The sequence below is a fragment of the Psammomys obesus genome, unplaced genomic scaffold (genome assembly GCF_907164565.1).
Source record: "Psammomys obesus unplaced genomic scaffold, mPsaObe1.curated_primary_1811, whole genome shotgun sequence".
In the NCBI taxonomy this organism is placed as follows: domain Eukaryota; kingdom Metazoa; phylum Chordata; class Mammalia; order Rodentia; family Muridae; genus Psammomys; species Psammomys obesus.
In genome coordinates this window covers 33,651,162-33,672,311 of record NW_026585644.1, presented here as the reverse complement: position 1 = coordinate 33,672,311, position 21,150 = coordinate 33,651,162, and the positions used below count along the sequence as shown (strand labels likewise).

The following is a 21,150-nucleotide window of genomic DNA, read 5'->3' as shown; positions in this document are numbered from 1 at the left end:
ACACACACACACACACACACACACACACACACACACACACACACACAGTTTGAGTTGGCTGGGAGTTAATGAACTACAGAAGGCCTGATAGGACAAGGTGGGGGGCTCAGATAGCTCTGCGGCTCTCTTTCAGCTCCTTTCGGATTCACTTCTGGGGCTGCTGACACGGAAGCAATCTGGCTCGGCAGCCTCAAGGGAGACCTCTGGAACCCACCTGCACCCAGGCACTGTGGGATTTGAAGTGTGGCTTGTCTTGTCCCTCCTTCACCTCTAGAATATTGTTTACTAAATAAAGAAAAAGAACTGTTCTCCTGAGCCCACCCACATAACGCTTTCGGAAAGCAGGGTCCTACGTAGGGAATGGGTGTTCAGAGCTGTTTATTCTAGGGCTCAGCCTTGCCAGCAACTCCTGGCAAGCTGGGATGACAGTCTCCTTGGGGACAGAGTTCAAACCTCAGCCCTTGTCAGAGGAGGGGCCGGATCCAAATGGAACAAAGTTCAGAAGGAAAATATTTGTCCTTGCATCGCCGGGAACCCACCCGTGACCCGTCATCTCCCGGAGCAGATCGTCAGGGATGTGCACATAGCTGTCATTCCAGCCGGCGCCTGGCTTCCCTGTCCTCCTCCCACGGAGAAGACATCTTGGCCCTGCTCGCCACCACCGGGCCCTGGGAATGGGAGTGTGTGTGACCAGCATGTAGGGCCTATTTGCTTTGTCGTTCAGCCAAGCCCTGCGGTGGATTTGGCCACCCCGGTGACACTTGGGGTCCAGTTCGCCAGAGACTCTGGGACACGGGAGGAGTTCATCATAGGAACTTGTGGGAGCCGCCAGATTGCTACCTGCTGGGCACGTGGTTTTTCTCATCTATGTGGTCCCGAGGGAGGGACTGATTACGCAGGAAGGGTTATTTTGCCATGGTGTGCACTTGAGTCCTGTCTTCAGGTCTTGACTCACCTGTTTAATGGCAACAGGGATCTATCGATTGGTGTCATCTTTATCTGGCTCGGGAGGGGCTGGGATGTTCGAGGAGCCCAATGGTGTGGTACACTCCTGAGCTGAGATCTCTCCCAGAACCTTCCATGGGGCTGATATGTCCTACCCTCTGCCCCGGCAAAGTCTCCAGGGTGCCGGAAGCAGTCGAGTTGTGAGAGCAGACTTTGACCCTCAAAGGTGGACTAGACCTGTCACGGCCTTGACACCCACCCACTCCCCAGGTCAGTCACCTCACTCCTCCAGCTCTTCGAGAAATAAGCTCAGGCACATGTAGGTACCTCGTCAGCCAACTCCGGCCGGTCTGTGCCGAATACAAGACGTTGGCTGCTTCAAACGGCTTCCTCTCTCTCTCTCTCTCTCTCTCTCTCTCTCTCTCTCTCAAGCTGCCCTTCCACCAGGCCCTTGAGGATCACAAGACACCACCCCTCCCCCCGCCCATCTCCACAAAGGTGTGTGATAGAGAAACCAGGACCAGGGAGCCCAAAAGACCTGGTTCAAATCTCGTCTGTGCTATTTCCTTACCGTGCACACTCGGGCGATTGTCTCAGCATCCTGGGAGTTCCACACCTTCATCAGTTAAGAGGGCAGATGATGCTTTCCTCAAATTATCGTAAAGACCAGCTAAATAACGCCAGGGCTCCAGGTTGAATTTCTTCCCTCGTGGGAGGGTTATTTTGTCAATTAGGTTGCACTCAGGAACACCTAGGGAACTAGTGACTTAGGCTTCTGCAGGTGTCGGCAAGGGTGTTTTCAGAGACAGCTAACTGAGGGTGGGAGTCCCCACTGTGAATGTGAGTGGCACCATGGGACAGGCTGGGCCCCAGGCTAAGTAAATGAAAGAGGAAGAAGTCAGATGGGCAGGGACACCCGGGGCGAATGTTTGGAAGCCATGCCACCCGCCTCAGACACAGCTGGGTGTTCTCAGTTCTACCAGTAACAGCAGATGGAAGGCTTCCATACCTGGGTGACCCGCTGCCTGGGCAGCCTTCTGAGCCTGACCTTTGTCAGCCCCAGCAGCCCCAGCTGCCTCAACTTGGAAGCAGCTGCGTGGCCCACAGTAGCTGGATGCTGCTTCTTGGTTTGAATCCCTAAGGCTCTGCTCTCCCCAGGCACACAGGGTGCCTCCTTGCATGGTGGCAGGATCCAAAGGAGAGGCACCCGAGATGGTTGTGGCTGAAGATTTTATTGCAGGAAAGCCATCCTGATAATGCCAAGGCTCCCTGGCATCAGCCACCTGGACTTCAGGCTCTGAACTCGAAGTAAAGGTTCCTCCTTTGCCGCTCTTGAGAGGAGACCCTCTTCCCCGATGGGAAGGTCTGAGAGGTCCTAGTGTAGTCAGGAGCCACTCTTAGAAGGTGCCACTTACTCTTCGGACTCAGAGGAGGCCTGAGGGTAAAGACAGGGCCATGGTTAGGCTGTATGCCAAGAGGAGGGTGAAGGATGTTCACCATAGCCCCAGATACCCACTATAGCTTTGTGGACCTGAAGCCATTCAGCAGCGTGACATCTGCTAAGTCCCAAGGGCTTGGGAGAAAAGTGACCTGGTTTCTGGTCCTGTCTCCTGCTGGAAACAAGCCTGCATAACAAAGAACTGCTGCTACTATCACCCTCTTGGCTCTGCTCTAAGGACTAAAGGAAACTCTGCACACAGTACACTTAACGCAAGGCAGGGAGTGGCACTCAACTGTTACAGGAGATGGAGGCTGCTGCTGCTGCTGTGGCAAAGATGATGGTGGTGAAGGGTGGTTCAAGAGGGTCATGATGATGGTGAAGGTAATGGGAATAGTGATGGTAGTGGTGATGATGATGGTGATGGTGGTGATGGTGGTAGTGGTAGTAATGTGATGATGATGGTGATGATGATGATGGTGGTGATGGTGAAGGTGATGGTGGTGGTGATGGTGATGGTGGTGATGACGGTGAAGTTGATGATGGTGATGATGGTGAAGGTGATGGTGGTGATGGTGATGGTGACAATGATGAGGGTGATGGTGGTGGTGATGATGATGGTGATGGTGGTGGTGGGTGGTGATGGTGGTGATGGTGAAGTTGATGGTGGTGATGGTGGTGGTGATGGTGGTGATGATGGTGAAGTTGATGATGTTGATGATGGTGATGATGGTGATGATGGTGAAGATGATGGTGGTGATGGTGATGGTGACAATGATGAGGGTGATGGTGGTGGTGGTAGTGGTGATGATGATGGTGATGGTGGTGGTGGGTGGTGATGGTGGGGATGATGGTGATGATAGTGATGGAGGTGATGATGGTGGCAATTCTGGGGCTGGAACTCCAAAAAGGTAGAGATTTCCCAGGCTACAGAGCTAATCATTGACATTACCCAGCCACTTAAGATGAACTATCTGAGTCAGGCATAGCACTGTCAGCAGCACACGCTGCCGGGTGATTTGTTGTGAAAGAGAAACAAGAATCTGCAGATTCTAGAGAAGCACATCTGTCAGGACCTCAGGAGACCTGTCCCATGAAAGGCTCTGTCTCGAGGGACACACTGGCTCAGAGATTATTAGAGAGATGATCAACTCAGAGGCTGAGCTGACCACAGCAGATGTGGATCTCTTTCCAGACTGAGTCTCCAACCACCAGGCCATCCGGGAAAAGCTCCTGGTTCTCAGTGGACTCAGTTTTACTCGTTTATGCAACAGACCCATCTGTCTGTCTTGCCGAGAGGTGCTTCTAGAGGCAGTAAGATAATTTCTGCAAAGTCTATCTGACTGTGGGAACCGTCGCTTTATCTATATCTAGATGCTGAGGCCAGTAAGGGTTAGAAACCCCAAGCCTCTCTGCTGACCTCCTAAGACTGGCCCCCTCACCAGACAGAGGGAGGTGGGTTGCCAGAGTGGGGGCAGGGATGGGCTTGGATGCTTGCTGGTCTCTAGCCCAGGCACAGGTCACCTCCCACCGCAGCTGTAAAGCACCTGGGAATAAGCGTGTGACCTCTGTGCTCAGGGGACAGGAGAGACTGACGCTGCCTGGATCACCTTGCAGGGCAAAGTAGGTCTTCCCTGGGCATGGGCAGAGGATCTCTCCAGTAAGAGCAGACGTGAGAGCCAGGCTGAAACACTTTCTTATACCTTTGGCCTGGATAGTTGGACTTCTAAGATATTTTCAAGTCCTTGGTTCGGGATTAGGTTCCCAGCACATCCCGAACTGGGTTCCATGGGAGGGAGCAAGAAGGCGAGGGTGACAACCCGTCCCTAGTCAATGTAGTGTCCTATTCATCCACCAGAGGGCAGCAGCGGCTCCAAGTTTGCACCGGTGCAGCTTTGAGAGGGGCCTTCGCAGAGGAAGCGGTGGGCAGGTTCTCACAAGGGAAGTGTGGAGTATGAACCTGGCCAGGAAAAACGCCTTCTGACCCTCCCATGCATTCTCCCTCCACCGTCCTTGCAATGCAACTGTCTCCGCATGGCGGGTACCGCTATTAGGCTGTTAATTGGTTCTCCGTGTCAGGGATACAGGGCTGGATGAGGGGTAGATGTCCTGAGGATATGTGTTTGTTGACAACAGAGCGGAAAAGAGGGACACTCACAGGTGGGTGGGCAGGGGGAACCGCTTCGGCTCTTTCACAGGCAGTTTGAAGAAGGAAACAGGATTCTCGGTGCCCGTCTTGTCCCGGTAATACTGCCGTTGTTGCTGTGCCAGCTACAGCTCGGCCGAAGAACACACAACAGGTTGTTACCGTATCACCCGCTCCCAGAGACACCTGGCCAGCGGTGGTGGCACAGACTCCCCCAATGCTCCTGGGACAGTCCCCAGGGACCCTGAGGACTCAGCTCTACTGCTAACCAGCTGCTGTCCCCGCAAGCAAGCCTCAGTTTCTCCTGTCTATCAGGGATCCTGACACCCACATAGCAGTCCTGCTGCCAAGAGCAAACGAGTCAGAGCGGCTAAGAGAAGTCTGAAATCCCAGGTTAACGTGTGCCTGCACAAACATGCCCTAGACACACCATGTCGCACAAGCATGCCCTAACATCTGCTTCTCCTTCACCCCTGGAACAGGTGTGTCTGTGTGAGTCAAAATAGGGAGAATGGCTGACACGCTGAGGTGGCCCATGGCTTCTCAGAGCCTGAGGTCATCTACTTGTCCTGTCCCCTGGGGAACTTCCCTCACTCAAGTTCCCTTCTTTGGCATGAGGTGTTGTCTGTGTCCTTCCTCCCAGGCAGGAAGGCTGTTTGTGAGGGAAGATGCCACAAAGCACAGGGTTCCCAGAGCGTAGCAGGAAATGAGCCCTCCTCGTTCCGACCAAGGGGACACTGGGTAGGTATGTGTATGTTAAATCAGAGAAGCAAAAGCCCTGGGCAGGGGTGAGGTGGATGGCTCCCCTTCATCTTCATCTCTCCATCGTGGGGCACACTCTTAGGGGAACAGGGACTGTGGAGGGTTAGTGGGTACGGGGGAACTTCAGTGGGGCCTTTGTGTATTTTCCTGGGGCTTGGTTTTGGCCTTTTCTTCCGGTAAGAGGTAAACAAGTAGCCTGCGCCGGCTACTTTTATGCCTACTTGAGACAAGCTAGAGTTATGTGTGAAAAGGGAACCCCAGTTGAGAAAATGTCCCCACCAGATTGGCCTGCAGGCAAGACTGTGGGGAGGAGGGGGCACTTTCTTGATTGATGATTGATGATTGTGTGGGAGGGCATTGTTTTGTGCCACCTCCGGTAGGCGGTCCTGGATGGCGTAAGAAAGCAGGCCGAGCAACCTGCTAGTAAACGGCCTTTCCCCTCGGCTTCTGATCCAGTTCCTGCCTCCACATTCCTGTCCTGACACCTCCTGTGGAGGATGATGGTGTGGGAGTGTAAGCCAAATAACCCTTTTCTCCCCCAGGTTGCTTTTGGTGATGGTGTTTTATCACAGCCACAAAAACCCTAACCATGTCAAAGCCCTGGAGTCAAAGGACGACAAGGAGCAGAAGGAAGGGGCAGGGGTGTCCCTGAAGGTTCCCGAATGACACGGGCTGTGGAGTGAGCGAGACAGAGCTTCAGAGACCCCTGGAATACACAGGCTCCGCTGGCCCTGAAACTCTGAAAAGGCAACCCCCTCCCTGGCCACGCGGGCCTTCCCAGGCTGGAGCTTGGGTCGGTGGGTGGCTCACCTCGTAAAAGTTGTAGATTTCAGAGGCCCGCCTGCTGTCCTGGTTGAGTCGGGTGAGGGTGGGCAGGAGTCGCCAGCGCTCCCAACTCTGTGTTCCGTTATTCATTATCACCAGGTGCTGGTTAGGAGAGAAGATGGTGGGAAAGCTGCCTCCACTGAGTAGAGCACAGCTCCTCTCTGCGGCCGCATTTCGAAGGTCCTGGAAGTACTTGAAGGTGATGTTGCCATAAGGGGAGCCAAAGGAGGAAGCCACAGTGGGGACATGGCCACTGTACCTGCAGTGACAGTGGGGAGGGGATGGGAAGAGGAAGATACAACTTCATGACATCTGTGGCTAGTCCTTTGACAATTGAGGGTTCCTCTGTCCCTCTGGCTGTGAAAGGATTCTCAAAGAGCCCTAGCCTGCTCAGGACTTTGGGGGAAGGTCACGTGAACAGGCCTCTGGCCTCTCCCTTGTCACAGAGGTCTTGAATGAATGGTTGTCTTCCAGAACCTCCAAACACCCACGTGTCTCTCAGGGAGTCTACAGGCGAATCACATGAGTGTGGATCCTCCAGCTCTCCAGGAGCCAGCTGGAAGATTCTGGGCCTCTGTCTAGCCCTGACCTTCTGTGTTCACCTCATTATAGGGTCAAGAGAGTAGGACAGGCTGATGGGCCTCAGCAGTGAGGGTTTGGTTTTCTGCAGCGCAGGCTTGGGGCTTGTGAACCAAAGCTCCCTAAAGAAGCTGCACCTTCAACTATGCTGTTTTCAAGGCTGAGTAACTGACTATAATTTCAATAACTGGGAAGTTGGAAAGTTGTAGGTCCAGATCCAAATAACAGTCTACCTTGGGCTATCGGTAGCCCAGTAAACAGCCATTCCTTACCCGACTCTATGTCTGACTTAATATCCATGGACTAATAGGTAGGTAACACTCTTTTGAATGCGTGAACTTCAAGCCCTATTTTCTACCAACCAATGGCTAAGTAAGAATGCCATCAGCTAGCAGGTGGAGCCTTTTAACAGGAGACCTTGCTTCAAGCACCTACTCAGTGGTTCCAGCAATGTATTTTTAAAGTGTCTTGATTTATGACTTTGTTCTGTTACTATAAAAGCTTCATAAGACCATTACCATGTTGGAACACAGAACTGAGGGTAATTTAACTCTGTGTTCCAGGCCCATCGACAGTCATATTTGGCTCTGCCATAAAACTCTCTTCTCTCCTTTGCAATGAAAATTGTGTTTTTAGTTTTTTTTTTTATTAAAACTTATTTTTGAAACTTCGTACGTGAGTACCGAATTTACATCATTTCCATCCTTCCCCAATCCGTCTCTTCCTATATCCCTTCCATTCCCTCTCAAAATAATTGTGGTTTTCAAGTTGACATTCCCACAGCCTTATAAGGGGCTTATTCAAGTGACTTGGGGGCCTTGACCAACTCTCAGTGCTGCCAAATGCCCTTGAACAACTCTTTTGGTGTCAAGGAGGCCCAGCAAGAGGGACAGAAGATGTGACAACAAAGACTCAGTGACTCTACTGAGACAGGAAACCTTTGGCTACATGAGGCTTACAGAGAAAGGCTGCCCGGCATGTGCTGGACAGGGCCCAAACCTTTCCAGCCAGCACAGTCACCATCACCGGTCCCCACCCCTCCCCACCATCCAACATCAGATTCTCCTTCATGCTGCTGCTGTGGATGCTGCTGCTGCCCTCCCTGCTGTCAGGCAGAGTGTGTCTCCCCACCACCCTGGACATGTCACTTTTGATTACCCTGATCTTGTTCCCACTTCCCTGATCATTCGTTTGAATCTCCTCATCATTTTCTGTCATCCTCAGATATATGTGTATGTGTGTGTGGAGAGACAGAGAGAGAAAGAGAGAGAGAGAGAACAGGCCTGCGTGGAGGCCAGAAGTCGGTGCTGGGTTCTTCCTTTGCTCTTCATCTGACTTTTTGAGACAGGGCCTCTCACTGGATCCAGAGCTTACATGGTCAGACTGGCTTTCTTGTGAGCCCTGTGGAACATCCAGACTCCCAGTGCTCAAAGCATTGGTGTGTTCTGCCATATTTGGATTTTTAACTTTTTGTGAGGCAGCTGAACTCATCAGACCTTCAATCCACCCTTCTTAGCTATCATTCTATTACTATAAAGAGACACCATGACAAAGGCAGCTCTTATAAAAGAAAGCATTTCATTGGGGGCTGGCTTACAGTTTCAGAGGCTTAGTTCATTATGATCATGGTGCAGAGCATGGCATGGGAGCAGTAGCTGAGAGCCACACTCTGATCCATAGACAGAGAGGAAGAAACAGTGGACCTGGTGTGAACTTTTGAAACCTCAAAGCTCTCCCTAATGACACAGTTCCCCCAACAGGACCACACCTCCTGATCCTTCTAATCCTTTCAAACAGCTCCCCTCTCCGGTGACCAAGTATTCTAAAACATGAGCCTTCGGGAGCCATTGTTATCCAAGCTGCCACATTCCACTATGTCCACCATAGACTTGTAGCCACACCATAATGCAAAATGGGTTTAGTCCGACTTCACAAGTCCCTGTAATCTTTCACAGCCTCAACACTGTTTGAAAGTCCAAAGTCTCTTCTAAAACTAAAGCAATCCCTTAACTGTAGCTTCCTGTAAAATCAAAAGAAATAAGCAGATCACATACTTTCAACACAACATGGCACAGATGATACGTTACCACTTCAAAAGGAAGCATAGAGAGGAAATACTGGGCTAAACCAAACCTAAAACCAGCAGGGCAAACTTCACACTCTTCCTCTCCACATCTGATGCCAAAGCGCTCTTCAGATCTCTAACTCCTTTCAGCTTTTTGACTGCAACACCTCTCTCTGTCTCTGTCTGTGTCTGTTGGTCTGTCTCTTTCTGCCTCTGTCTTTCTGTCTCTGTCTGTCTCTCTGCCTCTGTTTGTTTGTCTGTGTCTGTCTCTGTCTGTCTGTGTCTGTCTCTGTCTGTCTGTCTGTCTGTCTCTGTCTCTCTGTCTCGCTCTCTGGCTGCTCCATGACCAGCCTGCATCTCTTCCTGTTCAGAACCCTACATCTCTTCAAGCCCTCCACCAGATGGCGAGCTCCTCAGACGCAGAATGGGATTGCATTTCACGTATCTGAGTCTCTGGTTCTTCATACCTGGTCTGGCACATGGTATGTGGGGAGAAAATAAATTGTTGATCAAACAGATAAAAAGATGAGCAGATTGGGTATCTGCAGTAATGGGGATGGGCACAGTCGACCCTAGATTAACAAACACCACAAGGTCACTGACCACCTTCCAGGGACTTCTATACATGCCCTCAGACAACCCCCCTCCATGGAAACTGATGTACAGCACACTCCAGGACAATCCCACTTAAGCCCTGATGGTACAAGGAACTGCAGCTTGCGTGTTCCTACATTCCAGGCACTCATTCTGCCCCAAGGATTCTGTATCTCCAGAGGTGCAGGCCTAGAATAGTAGTATAGATTATAGATTGTAGAATAATAGTATAGATTATAGTATAGATAGTAATAAATGATTTCCTTCCCAGTGTCTTCGGGGGGGGGGGAAGGTAAGAAAACCATGAAGAGTGGCAGACAGACCTGTTGGTTGCATTCCATTGTGGTCAAACTATGCCAAGTCCCTCTGGTTCCTGGTCCTGTTGTTCCCGCTTATGGGCCTCCTCGGGACCTGGCAGCAAGAATGCTGCCTGGACCAGAGCATGTAAAGTATCCACAGAGCAGACCAAGCTAGGAGATCCCATCACTGGCTTCACCGGTCTCTCTGCAGCCCCTTCCCTCTATTCTCTTACTTCACGGGCTCTGGAGGCTTTTTTCTTTTTTTTCAGCCACTTCCAAGCCCTTTCTTCTGAGTCCTCCTGGACTTCCCGCTGACAGACATGCCCCTGCTGAGGTAGAACCTGAGGGCTCAGGAGTCTTTGTCGCCCTTTCCCGTGAGCCCTCGTGGCCACCTCAGTCATGCCCGGAAGACAGACTCCTTGCCTCTACCATGGCTTGCCCCCCTGACCTTCGGTCCCCCTTTCTTGCCCCACTAGCAGGTCTCTTCTGTTGCTCCCAGCCTCTGCCCCATCCTCCCTGCCATCTTTAGTGGCTCCTTCTCTCCTCCCTTCTGCCCCGCGCTTAAAGATGTGCCCCGGCCTTTCCTAGACTGTAAAACTCTGCAGCGGGCTTTCCTGCCTCTCGCATCCTGCCCTCTCTCTTCCTCTATTTCTCCAAGGCTTTATCCTAACACCCTCTTCCTGCTGCCTGCCAGTCCAGGCATAGGACTCTCAGCTTCTCTCCAGCACCATGTAGGCCTGCCCGCCTCCAGCTCCCCACCATGGTACAGTGGACCAAACCTCTGAACTGTAAAACAGCCCCAATTAAATGTGTCCTTATAAGAATTGTTTGTGGTCACTGTGTCTCTTCACAGCAGTAGAAAGCCTAATTAAGACACCGCACTACTCCAGAACTAAAGGAAAGAGTGCAGGCAGGGAGGAAAGGAGGAAGGGAGAGAATGTGTGTAGTAGGGCACGCTTTCCAGGAAGCTTTACAGCCAAGTGGCCGGCCAGCCCTTTCTCCGCGTGAAGATGTAGGAAATAAAGTACTCACAGGCTCTCCCTAAAAGAGTGCTCGGTGACAAACTCTGCCAACCAAAAGGTGATTCAAAGGAAAAACTAAATTCAGTAAGGAGAGCGCCTCTGTGCGAATGAGGGCTGGTGATCTTCCAACCTACTTAAGAACACAGCTAGGAATAGCAGCCAGGTGAGCGATGCTGGCAGAACAGGAGTGAATGTTATAAAACCTGTCAAGGTAAAAATAACTTGAGCAACCAAAATTGAAAGGTGGGCGGAAGGGGAGATGGGAGCTCACTAAGTACGTCTTTCGGCAGCCAACCCATGCCATGGAAAATGGAAATGCCACGGAAAGTACATGACAGAACGACTCTCTTAGACTTTGTCGGCTTTCAGTCGCTTTCTCCCTGCCCTGCCCCCACACCCAAGGATCTCTGAGGGATTAATATCTTTTTTTCTGATGAGTTGACATTTATTTAGAGTCTGCCTAGTCTTTCCTTTCATCTCGGTTTCCTTCTTTTACATTCTACTGAGACTGAATTTCACACTTTTCATTTCGAAATAGCAAATAGGGTCTAATTGTATATATATATATATATATATATATAAAATCTCGCTTTTATACGACTCCACATCTGTCCTTCCTCTGGTCCTTTTTTCAGACCTAAGGTGGGGTTTACCACGTGGTAACTCTGAGTGTTGGATTTAGAAAAACGTACTGCTTTTGTCTTTGTATATGAGTCGGAGAGAGAGAAAGGCAGAGGTTAGAAGTCACTTTTCTGGAGCCCACGGTGCGGCGACACAGTGCTAGGGCATGGAGAACTATAAGCTCCAACTCTCAGGCAGAAGTCATGGTGTCATGAGGTTGTGGCCTGTCTGCCGTGCCATGGAGGCAATCAGTGAGGACCAGCTCCACCCCAAGTTGGATCATGGTCAGGGTTCTCGTGAAAAGCCAGGAGGGAAGGCCACTCCAGTGAGTGGGTACCGGCAGAGCTCTGTGGAAGAGTATCATGTGGGAGCTGGGAAAAGGGTGTGGATTTAGGAGAACCACAAAGCAGGGGATTGGAGAGGTCTGGTTCTCTTTTCAAAGACAGACTCCCGCCGTGAGACACTGCCATCTCTCAAGCACTGATGACGCCTGGGTCCATCTCCAGCCCTGACTATTCTGCACACAGGTGCTCACACCCTGCTCTCCACACAAGGAGCCTGCCTGCGTCTCCTTCTGCCCAGGGTCATAATCCTGCCTTTGTGAACACCACCCCATTCAGGAAACAGTGGTCTGCTGTCTCCATCACCCTGCACACAGATCTCCCTTGGTCCTCTTCATATACACCCTCACCCTACTCTTTCTCTCTGCTTTCTTCTCTCCCACAGCTATGCTCACCAGGACAACCCCAATGCTCCCAGAGTCTTTCCTCAGCCAAACCCTCACTTCCCTCCCCATCCCCAGTCCCATCCCATCCATCCCCCTTAGCCCCTCCCCATAGCCTGTGTCCATGACAGAGCAGTCTTCTTCACTGTTGCCCAGGTCTAGCACAGGTGCACACAGTGTCAATGTCTTAAACCTCCGATGCTCTCAGTAGCTCCTCTATCTGAGGGGCTGGTCTTTTGCCCACCAGGGTATCTGCTATCACTCTGAGTTGTCTCCCTGATCTCAGCCTGTATCCAATGTGGATCTTCGCCCTTGGGATTATAGTCCTTATATTTAGACTCAAGACCGAACATATCCTGACTAGTGTTTTGTTGTTTGTTTGTTTGTTTGTTTGTTTGTTTGTTTTTGTCAACTTGATACAGCTAGTCCCCTGGGAAGAGAAAACTTCAGCTGAGAGAATGCCCCCATCAGATTGCCTGTAGGCAAGTCTGTGGGTGTATTTTCTCAATGAGTGATTGATGTGAGGGGTGCCCCCCCAGGGCAGGTAGTCCTGGGTCATGTAAGCAAACAGGCTGAGCAAGCTATAGGGAGCAAGCCAGTAAATCAAGTTTCTCTGTGGTCTTTGCTTCATTCGGTTCCTGCCTCCTGGCTCCTGACCTGCTTGAGTGCCTGCCTTGGGCTTCCCTCCTGTAAGGCAAACCGACCCTTTCCTCCCCAAGCTGGTTCTGGTCAGTGTCTTATCACAGCAATAGAAAGCAAACTAAGACAGCACGCCTCTACCTCTGTGCTCTTCCCATGCCCCAGCCCCAGCACTCACTACATGCTCATGGGAGGACAGGGAAGTCCAAATTGCTGGGGGCACAACGACCCCGGTCTGTTTTAAAAGAAGTTCAGCTTGTCCGAGCTCATGAAGCATCCCGCCCACAGGGCACTGGGCTCTTCAGAAGAAAAGAGCTGTGAAGATGAGGCTTGTTCTTACGATTCTTCTCTTCACCACCCCCAAGCTCCCTGCCAAGCTGCTCCTCTGCTCCCTGCCTTCCCACCTTCTCTGAATGCCAAGATATTTGCATCCCAATAGAATAGAAGCCCCCTCCTCCGCAACTCCCTGAAGTTCTGCCTGGCTTCCCTGCTGAATTCTCAGCTCTGCCAGGTGTGTGCTTGGGCACAGGTTCTCATTACTTAGCGCTCAGAGGACGCATCTAGAAGCTAGGCACATGTCCCGTGGCTGTGCCAGGATGTGTGGGCCTTCCACAGGCCCTGCAGGGCCCCACAGTAGGGCTTTCCGGTGCTGTTTTTGTTGGCCCTGTGACCCAGGGGAAAAGCAGGTTTTGTAGCAAAGCATCAAACAGCATCACAAGCTCTTCCTCTACCAACCCCTTCTTCTGTCCTTGTCCTTTTATCTGTTCCCATGTTTCTCCAGCCACCTGCACACACCAACCAGGAGATGCTGAGCCAGGTTCCTGGGCCAAGACCACAAATGGATTCTAAGGCCCATGGTGGATCTGTGTGTGTGCAGGGAGCAATCTCATCCCTGCCTCTGAAGAGCACCGGCTGGCCCCATAGCTGACATTAAAATTAATTACTGTGAGCACCAGGGATCCCTTGAGCAGCCTTATTAACTAATTAACTTGCTGCATTCGGCATGTTCCTGCTCTGCGCACAGCTTCTTTTGCTGTACCTTCCACTGAGGACGCGGCTGATGGCATCCTCCCACCCACCCCCATCCCCTGCCAGAACCTTCCAGGGTTCCCCACTGCCTGTGGAATTAAGAACAAAGCAGGCCCGCTTCTGGGCAGCCAGGAGGTGGAGGTGGGGCGAGGGAGGGGAGGGAAGAAGCTGCTGGCCTGTATAAGAGATCTTGTCAACCTCGTTCTCAACTTTCCTAGTGAGGCTTTCCCACTCTAGCCAACTGGACTGCCGCTTTGAAATCACAGACCCTCCGGCCCTTGCTTTCACTCAAGCCACCCCCTCCATCCAGACAGCTTCCTCCCCTCCCGTTCTGTGATCCTGTCTGCCATCCCAGGCTATGTCAGGTACACTGCTGTTTTTCTTAGGCAGTACTGAGAACGGAACCTAGGGCCCCGTGCATGCTAGGCAAGTGCTCTGTTGTTGAACTAATTCCCAGTCCAAGTGCTCTCACCCCCAGGGAGTCTCTACTGGTCTGCCCTAGGTCATATGCTCAACCTCCGTTCAGTTGTCTACTCTTTGACCTCTTCACATCTTATTGCACTTGAAATGGTCTAAACTCTTGGGATATTCTCTCTGCTCCTGTTTGTGTTCCTGCCATTCCCACCCAGTAGGCACTCCACATTTATTGGGTTGAATTGGCAAATGGAGGCTCATTTTGAAGAACCAATCCTTCTCTAGGAAGGGAGAAGAACCTCTGATTCAAAGCCTAGCCTTCCGGGCTCCTGATGCTTCCTTCTCAGGGCTCCTTTCATGCCCTGTCTTGTGTGAGATGCATCCTTACCTAAGAGTTACCCCAGCTCTCTGAATAGCTCAGGGAGGAGGAGGAGGAAATAGCCTTCGGTCAGAGGTGCTGAAAGAGGTGAGGGACCACCATGGGAAGAAAGTAGATGGCTTGTGAGAGGACCTCCCCGACCCCCAGGAGGGAGGCACAGGAATGGGACTTCCTGAAGCAGCAGAGTCTAGAGCAGGAGAAGAGAGGGGCCTTGCAGTCTGATGTCTGCTTGAATGCCCCTCCCACCTGCTCATGCAGCTGGGATGAGGCTGACAGAAGGAAGGTAGCCCCTGTGAGAGCCTGCAGCCGGGCTGGAGCTATCACTGGGAGATCCCTTTTGGAAGACACATACGCTGCTTTCCTGTCCCTTCACAGAGGTTTTCCTGCTGGAATCACCCAGGAGGGTTGGAAAACCTCACCCTTGTGCTTAGCCTGACCAATGGCAGAACCTCTACATGTGGCCTGAGGAAAAAGAGAAACCAAAGCTCTCAGGAGAGCTAAGAGTGATACCCACATCCAGCTGAGACAGTCTTGGTTTCCTACTCCACAACAGACTGGCCCACCTCAGAGACGGCATCTCCTTCTAGGCTTGTGCCAGGCTTGCCCAGAGCCCTACCCAAGCCCATCCTGTCCGCTATTTTTCCCACCTTCTCTGTCTCACCCATGAAGCCACAGGCCCCAGGGAGCTGGCAGATGCAGAGAACAGTTTGCTGATACATAGCTCAGGCTGGCCTCAAAAGGATGGTTGCTACAATTTCCAAAGTGTGCCTGTTGTTTAAAAAAGCTAGTATTAAAAGATAAATGAATAAATAGCTAGTATAAAAAAACTGAGTTACTTAAAGTTGCAATTAAAAAAATTGTATGAAAAACTAAGCTAATAAGTGTGCAAAAAAATCATTAGTCCCTGATCCTATCACCTGTATTCTCTGGTTTTTATCTATTAGATTTTACAGTGAGGACACAAACATGCCTACTCTTCCAGGAATATATATATATATATATATATATATATATATATATATATATTTCCAGGTAGTCAACTTTCTATATTCATTTTCTTCCTGTACATATGAATTTATGATAAAGTTTAACTTATAAATTGTATACAAGAGATTAATAATAACTAATGGTATCATGGGACAATTACAACAGCACACTGCAATAAAAGTTATTTAAGCTTATGAATTATTTACCTCTGGAAGTTTCCATTCCTATTTTCAGACAAGGCTGAAACTTGGTAACTGAAATTGCTGAAAGCCTGTGCCTTATGTAGCGGTGTGCCACCACACGCCTTCCTAGCTTTAGAGCCACCATGTTGACACCTTGAAGCGAACTCCCGGGGAGGGAGGGCATCTGCCACAGATGTAGGTGAATGCTACAAATCTAGGCTTTCTCCTCTGGCGTGGGCTTCAAGAAGCAGGCTGGGCATGAATGAGTGTACAGAAAGTGAGGATGGAGGTAGAGACCCAGAGAAGGTGTCAGCCACACCTGGCCTGAAGGCAGGGGCTAGTCTTAGCTCTTAAAAAGGCTTATGGTCCCAGGGCCAAGCGTTCTCTTCCCAGTGCACTGTGACATGCAGACCAGGTACATATGGACAGTATCTGCGAAAGGTTTCTGGACAATGCGCCCCTCAGGAACAGCAAGAAATAAAACAAGTCATCTCAATAGCTATCCGAACACATGATCATTATCACAACCACCATCATAATCACTATCACCATCACCATCACTATCACCATCATAAGTCTCATTTGGTGTTGCCTACCCCCCCCCAAGAGCTTCAGACTTTGAACACAATAGTGGCCTAATTAACAACAATAGATAACAGTTACCAAGTGCAGGCCTTGGTCCTGATTGGCTGCTTTACTTTGTTTTAGCTTGCACACCATTGTCTTCTTTTAATAGATAAGTAGAGCTCAGTGAGGATAAATACATTGCCCAAGGTAAAGAAATGATGGAACCAGGATTCCCTGCTCCCTCTCTGCTGAGTAAGTGGGAACTGTGATGGGCTCCATGAGGGCTCGGGTGGATATTGGGATAAAGCAGAGTACTAAGGCTGAGAGGGTTTGTTGAGTGGCCCTGGGCAAGATGCTTGTTTCTCCTCTTGGTGGCTATGAAAACCTTTTCATTTATTATGGGGGGGGGCAATGCTGCCTGTGTTTAGAGGTCAGAGGACACCTTTCAGGAGTGGGTCTTCTCCTTCCACCATGTGTGTCCCAGGTATTAAACTCAGATCATCGAGTTCCTTTGCCAACTGAGCCATCGCACTGGCCCATGGAGAGGGTTTGTGAAGGGCCCAGCAGAGAGTGGGACTGGCACATTCTTGGGGGCGGGCAGTTCTGGTGTTACTGCCAGATACCTGGCTCCAGCCCGGCTCTTACAGTCACCAGCAGGAGCATAGACCCCTCCCACACCCCCATGACCTCCACACCAACATCTGAAGCAGCGAGGAGCCGGGCTGTGAGATCTGTGCAGTCCCAACCAACCCAAACATCCTCTGCCTGTGGGTAAAACTACAAAGGAGGTGACTGAACAGCCAGAAGAGCCTGGCTGTTCTTTAAAATCTGTGATTTCTGTTTGAAAAAGAACAGAAAAATAATAATTACCCAAGCCAGCTAGGGAATCCTGGAACCTTTCATTGAGTTAACAGAATTGCCTTCTTTACGGCCCAGACGTCATTACCACTTCTCAAGGCATCATAGGAGAGCATGTGGACATGCACTGTGTCTAGAGAGGTACTCTGGGGTTGCTGGGAAATTACAGCTTCCATGGCTTCTAGAGTGAGGGAATTGTGGGAGGGGGCTGCTGGCACACCAGGCCTTGCCCCTGCAGGCAGCAAAGAACCAAGAGGTCTGACCAAAGAGGAGCTTCCAAAAGCCTGTGGAGCGGCGGTCCTCAACCTTCCTAATGCTGTGACCCTTTACTACCTTCTCTCAGGCTGTGGTGACATCCAACCGTAAGATTATTTTGTTGCTATTTCATAACTGTAATTTTGCCACTGTTATGAATCGCAATGTAAATATCTGATAAGCAGGGTACCTGCTATGTGACCCCTGTAACAGGGTCATTTGACCCCCCCCAAAGGGATGGATAACCACAGGTTGAGAGCCACTGCTGTGGAGGTGTAAAAGGAATAAAATATCAATGTAGGAAGCCAAACTTTGTGACAGACCCAAAAGTGGTGAAAACACTGCTAGCCTTGGCCACAGAAGCGATTTTAAACTGTATCTTAAGTATTTACATGAGAGCCAGGCCTGGTGCTATAGGCGTTCAGCACTAACACTTGTGAGGCAGAAGTATCAAAGGTTCAAGAACCTACAGCAGGACCTCAAGGTTGCGAGACCCTTCTAAAATGTTTAAGAAAACAAAGGAAATCTAAATAGAAAACTGGGGTCCCTCAAGGGTAATCTCCCCCTCATTTGCCTTGGTTCCCCAGGATCCTATAACAGCTGGCACACCCCCCAAGAGCGCTCAACATTTTTCCAAGTGAGAAAGAACGAACAGGCAAAGCCCGTGGCCAACTGATCCAACATTCCTGGCTTGCCTTTGGGAAACTACTATGCTTTTGTAAGTCAGCTTTGTCTGGTGGGAACCAAAGTAGCTTTTGAGCTGTCAGAACAGCAGAGAAAGGTCCCATCCCAGACAGGCTGGATGGAAACTGGAGCCCCAGAGTTTGGGTAGGGCAGCTATCTCACTGTGCCCTGTTTCTGCTTCTCGTTCAGGAAAACAACTCATTTTATGCAAAATATACTGCCTTCTGTTGGTGCTGCTGGTTTTCATTCTGCAGTCTGCTCAGTTTGCAGAAGAGAGTATGTGTAAAAAAATCAGGTGGCTTGTGCACACTACCATCCGTCAGAGGCTGCCCTGCCAGATTCTGCAAGCCATGCCCACCCAGTATCAGTCCCTCCTTCAGTCCCTAAATACTCAGCTTCCTGGAAAGCCAGGCACTCCCTACTCCTCCTCACATTATTTCTCTAGGAGCCAGGCAGCTTGCTCCAAACACATTTTCATCTTCTCCTTCTCCTTCAGGCTGGCCCCATCCATAACAGATGGCATTATCCTGGGCTAATTCTCAGCCATCAACTTCCCCAGCCCTGTCTGTTATGGCAGAAGCTGTGAAAGCCAAGAGGAAAAAATTGATCAGGTGGTGTTCCTTGAAGTCCCCAAATCGGAAATGCGGGTGTGTGCAGAAGGGCGGAAGAGGGTTCTGACCGGCCAGTTCAGGTGTGCCAGGGTGCCTGGCGGCTTACCCGGGCATGAGGGCGGGGGGCACGAAGGAGACCCTGAATTCGGTCAGTAGTGTGCCCGCGCTACGGGAGGCCATGATGGATGCTGCGCGCTCCTGCGCTGCGGCTCAGCTCAGCCTGCAGTAAACAGCCGGCTGGTCACCAAGCAACCACCATGCCTGGCAACCCGAGTTCGTTCTGGGACGTGTGCGTCTCTCTCGCGCGGTCAGAAGATGCTGCCCCATCCTCGCAGGTTACTGTGTAGCTCTGGCGTCCAGCCTAGGTTGCGCTCAGATACAGTGCAGAGGTGGAAAGGCTGAATGGCCACGAGGCTCTCAGTGATCAGGTTTGGACCGAGAGGACGCCCAGGACTCCCTCCGCCCACGGAGCTCCGGAAAGTGGCTCCGTGGTGCACCTCACCACGGAGTGACGTATGGTTCCCCAGCCCTGTCATTTCAGCGATTCTCATTAATTTTTATCTCATTAATTACCTCTCCTCCTTCCCCTCAAACTTTCTTTTCCCGTGCTCCCCAGCTCCACGGGGGAGAGCTGTGTTTGATGAGTCCCGCCTATAATCCCATCTTCAGAGGCTGAGGCAGGAGAATTGCTAGTTTGAGGGTAACCTGGGCAACTTGGTCAGACACTGTCAGGAGCAGAGGAGAGCCAGGAGGAGGAGAAGGAAGTGCCCGTTACAGTTTGGGTCTAGAATATCCTTCACAGGCTCATATTTTGAGCCTTGTTTTCAGTGGGTGTTACTTTTGAGATAAAGAATCGGATAAGGCCTGGCTGATGCCATCAGATTATGAGGGCCTCCCTTGGAAAGTTATGTCTTGGCCCTGGGTTCTGGCCTCACTCTGTGTTCTAGTCACTGAGATATGAACAGAGCTGTTCTTCCTTGCCTCCCCACTATGACAGATTGACACTGTTCTCTCAAACAAAGCTCAGCTTCCTTATGTTGCTTTAGCCCATTATTTTGTTAGGGTGACGTGGAAGTAATGAATACAGCGTGTCCTTCACACCTGCCTCAGGTGCCGCAGAGAGGGGTCTGCACTGTTAGACCGGGCTGCCCTTCAGCGATCAAAGCCCCGAAGTCCACGTGAGGTTTGCCGTACACGAGCCATCTCCCTCCGAGAGGACTTTTCACTCCTAGGCAAATTCAGGTCCCATCAAGCAGCTGGTCAATATTAGCCATCACGAGGTCGATGTCTTCTCCTCAGATATCCGGCAGGGAGAAGTGTCACCCTCACAGCTGGACCCAGTAGGTGGCAGCTGATGAAGACCACAGACACTAATGAACTCACAGGATGCCGCTGCAATCAGGACTCTCCAGGGATGTCCTCCGACAGATGCCAGAGAGTCGGGGGTGGGGGGGAGGGAGAAGGCAGCACATGCTGTGAGACACACACACACACACACACACACACACACACACACACACACACAATCAGAACAGTGGAAGCCCAGCGTGGCAAAGAAGCCACAGGTGAGTGGCTGCCAGATCAGTGGAGGACACGTCATCCCATCGTACCTGTAGTCTCCCAAGGCGCCTGTGGAGACATGTGCTGCCTTAAGGAAAGCATTAGGCAAAGCTGCTTTGTAAAGCTGACCCGAGGCTCTGATGTGATAGACCTCAGGAAGACCTCCGCCCTCACTTCCCTATTCCTGGCATCCCAGTTGGCCCAGCTTGTGGACACATCCCCCTCCTGTACTGCCCTGGGTTTGTTTTTGCTTTTTTTGTTCATTTGTTTTTCTTCATAGACTCTGAGTCAGTATCTGGGGCAGTTTCTGGAAGGGTTGACCGATGGAGTCAGGATATATGCTAATTTGCCTTCATCGTAGAGATGGGGAAACAGGTTTGGCAAGGCTCCTAGGGTTGCCTTGTAGGATTCTCTCCTACCCCCCAGCATGCACAGGGCTGTAAAAGACCCCTTGAAAAACCCTTTACAGCAGAGAACACCCAGGGGACTCTCAGGAAGGGGGTCTGCTAAGTACCGCCAAGCCTTCCAATCAAAGATGAATTTGTGTAATTTTAAAGAGACAGTAAACTTAGTTTTTAAATTTGTAGATATTTTCTCACGTTCAGCATGTGAATTTTCTAGGAATTTTCTTTTTTTTTTTTCTAGGAATTTTCTAACTCGGGGTAGCTGAGTATATGTGGGAAAGGTGAGCAGAGATTGGCAGAAGGAAGAAGAAGAAAGAAAAGGAGAAAATAAGTACACAGAAAAAATAGGGAAAAGAACAAGGAAACAGCTGGGAGACTGGGAAGGCTCTTGGATGTCTGTGGGCTATTCCACTGAGGAGGAGAAACTCAGAGGAGAGACTCCATGCTGTGAAAGTTTAGCATCTTCTCCCTTTAACCTTTCAAACCTTTTTATTACATTTATCATTATCTATCTATCTATCTATCATCTATCATCTATCAATCTATCATCTATCATCTATC

At 50.6% G+C, this 21,150-nt stretch overlaps 2 protein-coding genes across 2 annotated transcripts in view; one reads left to right on the top strand and one right to left on the bottom strand.

Moving 5' to 3' along the window:
- The window catches only part of Cib4 (calcium and integrin binding family member 4), a 53,969-nt gene extending 53,805 nt beyond the window's left edge, over nt 1-164 (top strand). Inside the window, exon 7 of the mRNA XM_055625070.1 lies at nt 134-164. Coding sequence (XP_055481045.1) covers nt 134-164 — 31 coding nt within the window. The remainder of the gene's footprint in view (nt 1-133) is intronic.
- Nucleotides 165-2,235: 2,071 nt separating this feature from the next.
- Fam166c (family with sequence similarity 166 member C) lies at nt 2,236-18,805 on the bottom strand. Its single transcript, XM_055623959.1, has 4 exons — nt 18,732-18,805; nt 6,102-6,375; nt 4,542-4,654; nt 2,236-2,380 (listed from the first exon to the last, which is right to left on the bottom strand). The coding sequence occupies exons 1-4, from the start codon at nt 18,803-18,805 to the stop codon at nt 2,236-2,238; spliced, it is 606 nt and encodes a 201-aa protein (XP_055479934.1).
- Between the last annotated feature and the right edge of the window lie 2,345 nt (nt 18,806-21,150).